The sequence below is a fragment of the Saimiri boliviensis genome, chromosome 15 (assembly GCF_048565385.1).
Source record: "Saimiri boliviensis isolate mSaiBol1 chromosome 15, mSaiBol1.pri, whole genome shotgun sequence".
Taxonomy (NCBI): domain Eukaryota; kingdom Metazoa; phylum Chordata; class Mammalia; order Primates; family Cebidae; genus Saimiri; species Saimiri boliviensis.
Window position 1 is genome coordinate 19,360,303 of NC_133463.1, and position 8,152 is coordinate 19,368,454.

Genomic DNA, 8,152 nt, shown 5'->3' on the forward strand with positions numbered 1-8,152 from the left:
CAACACTGATTATGATGAGGGTCATGAGGGCTTACTTGAGGCCCCCATCAGGCCTGAACTTGCCACTCTCTCCAGGGTGGCTACAGCTCATTTAGCCCAGATGAAAGACGGTGGGGTGGCTATGCAGTGACCAGGGAAGGTGATGAACTCAGCTGCTCACTGACACCTGGTCTCCTATTCACACTGGACTGCAGGGATTCCCACAGCCTTCAACAAATTGCAAACACAGTAAGATACAGAATAACCCTCTAGGAAGGTGACCAAGCCCTGTCCTCTGAGAAAACCATTTCTAATACTCCAAACAAGTTTTCTAAGAGGGAAAAATAACTACTTATACAAGTTACTGCATCTTCATATTACTGCAACAGTTTTTTTCAAGTGAAATGGCTTCTTAGACCAACTTAAGCACAGTATGGTTTGGACAAAAATGGAATACTGGTATATTACAAACACAGATTTTATCTTTTTAAACTAGTAAGACTGCACCAATAGATATGAACTTTTCTGTTTGTAACAGATACTACAGAAATATTTGCATTCTTTAGATATATACACAATTGTTTGTTTTCATGTGACTTCTTTTTTCTAATAGTTTCTCTTACACTATATAGCAGTGACTCTCACAGTGAACAGATAAGCTGTTTATTCCATGTTGAGAGAGATAAATCTGAACATCTAACTATGGGTTCACATGTAAACTTCCAGAAATTTTGTTTGTTATGTCTCATATAATAAATATAGGATTATGCCATATTATTTAAAAACAATAGCCACTACTTCTACCAGCCCCCACCAGGGAAGAGCCTAAGGCTGTGAGTCTGTTGGAGTGCTGTCATGATTTGCTTTTTCTCCAGAAACAGAATGCTTCAGAAATTGACCAGTAGCACCGATGTATAATCTTGATCGCATGGGCCATTTCTGAAAAATATTATTTAAAAAAGAATTCAAAAGTTAGTATCTATGACATATATTAACATGGTCTGCAATATTAAAGATTGCAAATAGTCCAATGCAAATGCAATGTTATGTAACTAGTAACAATTATAAGCATGAAGTATAAGGAACAACATGAAAAAAGTTTATTAATGCTAACAGTAAAAAAACAAAAATATACTCAGACTTTGATTACCTTTCTTTTTTTTTAATATGGAGTCTCACTCTTGTTGCCCAGGCTGGAGTGCATTGGCACAATCACTGCTCATGGCAACCTCCGCCTCCTGGTTCAAGCCATTCTCCTGCCTCAGCCTCCAGAATAGCTGGGACTACAGGTGCTTGCCACCATGCCTGTCTAAGTTTTTGTATTTTTAGTACAGATGGGGTTTCACCATGTTAGCCAGGATGGTCTCGATCTCTTGTCCTCATGATCCACCTGCCTTGGCCTCTCAAAGTGCTGGGATTATAGGTGTGAGCCACCGCGCCTGGCCTTGATTAAAATTTTAGAAGTAATATGTATGCTTATGGAAAGTAACTACAAGAAATCATGAAAAATAAATATAGTTGAAGTGTAGAAAAATATATCTGCCCATCATATTTTAATTTCAAACTACCTAAAACAAAATTAAGCCTAAAACTAGATCCTCAGCTTTAAAAATACTCTAAAAAGTTCTTTGTGGTATTATATGTCTACACATGTCAAAGGACCATTATAAAAAGTGTCAACTATCTATCCATCTTTTTTTTGGGGGGGATGAGACAGGGTCTTCCCCCAAGATTGCAGTGGCGCAATCTTGGTTTACTGCAATGTCTGCCTCCTGGGTTCAAGCGATTCTCCTGCCTTAGCCTCCCGAGTAGCTGGGCATACAGGTGTGTGCCATCACACCTGGCTAATTTTTGTATTTTTATTAGATACAGGATTTCACCATGTTGGCCAGGCTGGTCTTGTATTCGTGACCTCGTGATCCACCCACCTGGGCCTCCCAAAGTGCTGGGATTACAGGCATGAGCCACCATGCCCAGCCCCATCTATGCATCTTATCTAGCTAAAAGCAATATCTAAAAGTCATAAATATTAGAATATTTGGTATTATACTAAGAGAACATCCTGATTAAATGTCTGTATGTATTGACATCATCTAGCTCTAACCTTTTGGTAATCATCGCATTTGAATTGCTGATTGTGATTTTTAAAAATTCATCTTTATGATGGACAATCTCTCAAACAATATAATTTATTGCTAGATAGACATAATGATGAAAAATCATATTACATGGGTAGTACTTTCAGAATAAAACTCTTGGGAGGGAGGCAGGTGTCATATAATCAGTTAAGTTCTAAGATCCTTAGAATACCACTTTTTTTTTTTTTAAAAAAACAAAGATGGACTAAAAAAAAATACAACTCCCAAAGGTCAGCAATCTGGTCCCATACTCTCCAGGGAGCAAGTATTGCCTTACTAAACAGGCTACCTATCTTCATCAGAGAACACACACAAGCTGACTGGTGGTTACAGAGCACCATAAAATGTTTTTAAATGCCTAGCAGATAATCCACAGTGCTCAAGTAGAGGTACAAGTATTAACATGCCCAAAGAACATTAAGAGATCTGGGTTCACATCCTAAGTTGCATATTAGATTCACCCAGAGAGTTTTAAATACATACTGATGGCTAAGTCACACCCAGACCAATTAAGTTAGAATGGCCTATTACTTATGTAACAGTTAAAGAATGTAAGTAGAGTCGATCTTAGGTGGAATAATATAAACTCTCATTGTACTTGTGAGCACAGTTATTTTCACCTATACTGGGATTCCAAATGTAAAACATAGCCAAAAAGAATATGTGGGCATGTGATACTATCTGGAAAGTTTTGTTCTGTGGCAACCAACCAAAGTCCTAATTTTATTTATTTATTTATTTTTTTAATGAGACAGGGTCTCATTCTGTTGCACAGGCTGGAGAGTAGTGGTGTGATCATGGCTCACTGCAGCCTAAACCTGCTGGGCTCCTGCAATCTTCCTGCCTCACCTTCCTGAGTTGAGACTACAGGTTTGTGCCACCACACCTGGATAATTAAAAACTTTTATTATTATTATTATTTTTTTGTGGAGACAGAGGCTCACCATGTTTGCCAGGGTGGTCTTGAACTCCTGGCTTCAACTGATCCTCATGCCTCAGCCTCCCAAATGCTGGGATTACAGGTGTGAGCCACCATGCCTGGCCTCAATTTTTAAAAATAATACATATGCATTCCTATACATTCTAGGTGTATCATTGTCAGTGGTCCTGTTCTTGGGATCTTTGCCAAAGGCTGATAAACTAATGTGTTTTTTATTTATTTATTTTATTTTATTTTTTGAGATGGCATCTTGCTGTGTTGCCCAGGCTGGAGTGTGGTGGTGTGATCTCAGTTCACTGTAACCTCCGTCTCCTGGGTTCAAGGGATTCTCCTGCCTCAGCCTCCTGAGTAGCTGAGATTACAGGTGTGTCCCAGCAGACCTGGCTTATTTTTGTATTTTTAGTAGCCAGGTCTTGCCACGTTGGCCAGGCTGGTCTGGAACTCCCGACCTCAAGTGATCCACCTGCCTCAGCCTCCCAAAGTGCTGGGATTACAGGTGTGAGCCACCACGCCCAGCCAAACTAATATGTTTTAGAAACTGGAATGAGGTTTATCTGATATATCAGGATCTGTCATTGTTATATCAGTTTAAAGTCTTTCATTATACTGAAGACCCCAGTGCTGTAGTGTTACAGACTGAATGTTTGTATACCCCAAAAATGCACCTATTGAAGCTCTAACCTCCAAGGTGATGGGATTCAGAGACAAGGCCTTTGGAGGTAAAAAGGGTTAGATTAGGTCATGAGGGACTAACATCCATTTATGAAGAGAAAGATCAGGCTGGTGTGGTGGCTTATGCCTGTAGTTCCAACACTTTGGGAGGTCAACGCAGGTGGATCACGAGGTCAGGAGATTGAGACCATCCTGGCCAACATGGTGAAACCCCATCTCTACTAAAATACAAAAAATTAGTCGGGTTTGGTGGTGCGTGCTTGTAGTCCCAGATACTTGGGAGGCTGAGGCAGGGGAATTGCTTGAACCTGGGAGGTGGAGGTTGCAGTGAGCCGAGATCGTGGCATTGCACTCCAGCCTGGCGACAGAGCAAGACTCTGTCTCAAAAAAACAAAATAAAATAAGAAGAGGAAGATCTCTCTCTTTTTCTCTCCTCCCTCTCGTACATGTACCAACAAGAGGCCAAGTGAGAACACAGAGAGAAGTGAGCCATCTACAAGTCAGCAAGAAAGCCCTTGCCAGAAACTAAACCCTGCACCTTGATTTTGGACTTTTCAGTCTCCAGACTTTGAGAAAATCAATTTCTGTTGTTTAAAACAACCAGTCTGTGCTATTTTATTATGGCAGCCTGAGCAGACTAATACACATAGTGAATAGTGTAGGACAGATATCAACTTTAAGTGCAGAATTTTTGGCTACATTATATACTAGTGCTTTGAAACCTTTTAAACCCCTGCCCCATTTTCATAAGCATAAAAATCTCATGCTCAAATCTCAAATGTAATTAGAGAATTATATGAACTAAATATATTTTAAAACAAATAAAATCAAAATACTACTGAATGTTCTCCTGGTGGTCCTCTTATGTGCTATCCAGGTCCCACTGTGTTAAGAATTGCTCTAAATCATTCAGCCAAGAGTGGAGACAAATGAAGGCATCTATTTCCTTCATCCTTGCTAGGACAGAATTAATGAAGCAAACCTAACATGTATATGTGGATTTTTGCCTCTTTTTTCATGAATTAATAAAATAAACTTTCCTTTTTAAAAGAATGTTGTGTCCTTGATTTTCAAAAAGGCTTGTAATGATTTTATTCAATTTAATGTAGACAGATAATTTTAAGATTCTGAAATTAAAATGTAAATATAATATTGGTTAGGTTGCATGTCATCATGACGCCAAAAAGCCAGTTGACTGATTTACATTTTCTTCTCAACAGTTTGTTTCAGGATTGTATAGATTAATATAATCCTTACTTAGCTCTACTTTTCCTAATATGGTATCTTTAAAACCATTTACTGTGGTTTCATTAAGCTTAGAAAATTTAGCAAACTCATAGTTAACTGTAATTGAACCTGAAACTGAAGACCTTAAAAATGCACTTAGTTTAATTAAGTGGCTCAAAATAACAAAACCCTGTTATCTGTTTTTTAAATTATTGTTTACCTTTCATAGACAATGATTCTTAAGGGGCACAGCAATAAAATCATCTATGTTTTTCTGCCAATGTAGAGATCTGAAATATATTCCTGTTTTCTTGGACAATCACTGCCTTTTGGGCAGCTGAGGCTAATGGAAATAAATTGTTCATACCCCAACAGGGATTAAAAACTGCCATTTCAGGCTATGCACCAGATTCCCAGTTTCTTAAACCTCCAGTTTCATTTGAGATGTTTTTTTCTTTTTTGAGACAGGCTTTTGCTCAGTTGTTCAGGCATGCAGTGGTGCAATGCAGCAGCCTCAATCTCCTGGGCTCAAGTGATCCTCTCGCATATGCCTCTCAAGTAGCTGGGACTACAGGTGCACACACCACAGCCACCTGATTTTAAAAATTCTTAGTAGAGAGGTAGTCTTGCTATGAAATGCTCTTAAAGTAAATCCCCAACAGTGCTAATGTGCTAATGATACTGACAATAAGGACTGATGATTCAAAATAATGGCCTTGAAATATTTGTTAAAAAAGCTTTGATCATCAGGGTAAGACTTTATGTTATAAGGCAGAAAAGTGAAGTCATTTTAGAATACATTTTACTAAGCAATAGTTTATAATGAGCCCTTAGTTAACCACAAAAGTACAAATAATTAGAATATTTTCATTTCTTTCCCATTAATCAAAGGTAGACAACGTTTAAACATTTTGGTAGTGTCTGTAAAATAATGTGTTAACAGTTAACAGGCGGTTTCAATTATGTACATAATATCTCTTTCCTCTGAACTTCCATAGCACATAATTATAGTTCTTTTATGGCTAATACAACATTCTCCCTTCCAATAATGTTATTTATTTCTTTGTCTTTGTCTCTATAATATGTTCATATAGGAAAGGGACTGAGTCTTATTCATAATGGTGTTCACTCCCCTAAAATCGTGCTTTGCACATAGAAGGAATTCAATAAATGTTTGATTTTAAAGTTTGCTTGATTTTAGTCACTTGTTCAACCAACATTAATTTCATTTTTAAGAAATAATGTTTGGCTTTGTATCATTAGGACTTGTCTTTTAAAATAAAAAATATTTACAAAGAAAAAGTTATGATTAAAAAACATTTGGTATATGAATCAAGTGCTTATTGTTACATGGAAATGACCCTTCTAACATTATTTATTCAAAAAAAGCATTCCAAGAAAATAATATGAAAAACATCTTGATTTCTCATTCTGAATTATATCTCCCATAAAGCATTTAACAGATGCTCTTTGTATTACAATCTATTTAATGTTAAAATAAACTTCCTTAGAGTATATGGCAAATGTCAAGTCAAGAAAAATTTAATATTAATGGTATATTTGAATAGCAATCTAATGAACACGGTAATACAAAGCCCCTCAATAATGACTTTTTTGCTGAGATTATAAAACTTATAAATAAGGTCTGTCATAATTATAAATAAATGATATTTCATGTCTTCATATATAACACTGAAATTGTTTAAGTCTATCATTATGATTATATTTGCAAAGTAAATTTTGTTAAATCTTACCACACAATTGTAAGTTCAGATAATATCAGAAGGTGTGCTTTAACACATTAAATAATGATTATCAAATAATTTATTGAACACTGATATACTAAAAGCTAAGTCTTAAGTCTTAACTTTGCATTTGTGTGTGTTGCGAAATATTTCAGGATGGTGGAACCAAAACTCTGAAAATTTAGGTTTAGCAAATAATGAGATGATGCATTTGCAACAGAAAGATCAGTGTAAGGTTTCAAAGCAATCAAATCTAGGAGAAGAGGATGATGCAAGGACTGGATACTGTAACAGGTAATGAAGCATAATCATATATACCATGTTAAGTGAAAACTGACCATTTTACCTATACGTAAAGAAACTACACAAAATGGATTCTCTTGTCTAATTTTGTACGTTACAGACTTTGAATTTAGTAATCAATTCACTCAACACACATGCCAATCCATTACGAAAGTACTTAAAACACTGTAGGTTTTTTCTAACACTTTTGGTAGTTGTCAAGTCTATGATATTTAACTTTTATTTAAAAGGACTGAAATTTTACCCCATGGAGATGCAGAATGGTCTTATTTGTTCTTATTAGTTTCACCAAAACATTTTCAACACCGTTTTCCTACTCCAGTGAAATCTTTCAAATATCCCATAAAAATCAAGGAAAGTGTAATTATGTAAATTAAAGATGCTTAAAAACTCTCAAAGAGTCACACATGTAACTCAGATATTAAAAATTATCAGGATGTGCAACCAAGCCCCCATTTGTCCCCTTGGAAGGCGCACAAATCCTTTTGCTGCATCCTGTAAGGGGCCTGCGAGGCTCTTACCCAAGCCACCCCGGCTTTAAACGCCTCACTCACCACCTGTGAACTGCGAAGGAGCAGCCAGCCTCTCGCGGTAGGGACCTTGCCACCAGTACCCTCGTGGGCTGAGGTCGTTCTCCTGATCGGTTTCCCCCCTCACCCGAAAAGTAATGAGAGCATCTACTCAGGACGGTGACTAGCAGGGCGGATCGAGGTGTCCCGGTCTCGGCCCTAGCCCCGCGGTGGGCCCCGCCCGCTTACCTTGACCGGGTGCAGGTAGCCATCGCCACGCAGGGTGCCCAACCCGGGGTCCGCCGGTGCCTCGGCGTCGTCCTGCAGGCTGCGGGTGAGGTGAGCGATGTAGGTGGTGGCCAGCAGCAGCACGTCCAGCTTGGACAGCTTGGTGTCGGGTGGCACGGACGGCAGCGTGCGCTGCAGCTCCAGGAAGGCGTGCCGCAGTGTCTGCACCCGGCTGCGCTCCCGCGCTGCGTTCGCCGCCGCCGGCCTTCCGCCCCCAGAACGCGCGCCGCCCCCGGGGCCCGTCGGCCCCGGCCCTGTCCGCCCGGGGCTCGAGTCACCGGCGGCGGCGGGCAGGCGCGCAGGCTCGGCGCTGGCGCTGAGAGGGCTGCCCGCGGGGCGGTCGCGGTCCAT

At 39.2% G+C, this 8,152-nt stretch overlaps 1 protein-coding gene across 1 annotated transcript; it reads right to left on the reverse strand.

Moving 5' to 3' along the window:
* Nucleotides 1-687: 687 nt before the first annotated feature.
* Nucleotides 688-8,152, reverse strand: TCF24 (transcription factor 24). Its single transcript, XM_003942906.3, has 2 exons — nt 7,763-8,152; nt 688-918 (listed from the first exon to the last, which is right to left on the reverse strand). Exons 1-2 carry the CDS (start codon nt 8,150-8,152, stop codon nt 805-807), a joined length of 504 nt encoding a protein of 167 aa, XP_003942955.2. The 3' UTR covers nt 688-804.

Excerpts from the sequence above, each read along its gene's own strand:
- TCF24 (XM_003942906.3), bottom strand. The coding sequence starts at position 8,152 with ATGGACCGCGACCGCCCCGCGGGCAGCCCTCTCAGCGCCAGCGCCGAG. Across the intron at positions 919-7,762 it reads GCTACCTGCACCCGGTCAAG|AAATGGCCCATGCGATCAAG; the intron begins GTAAGCGGGCGG and ends AATATTTTTCAG.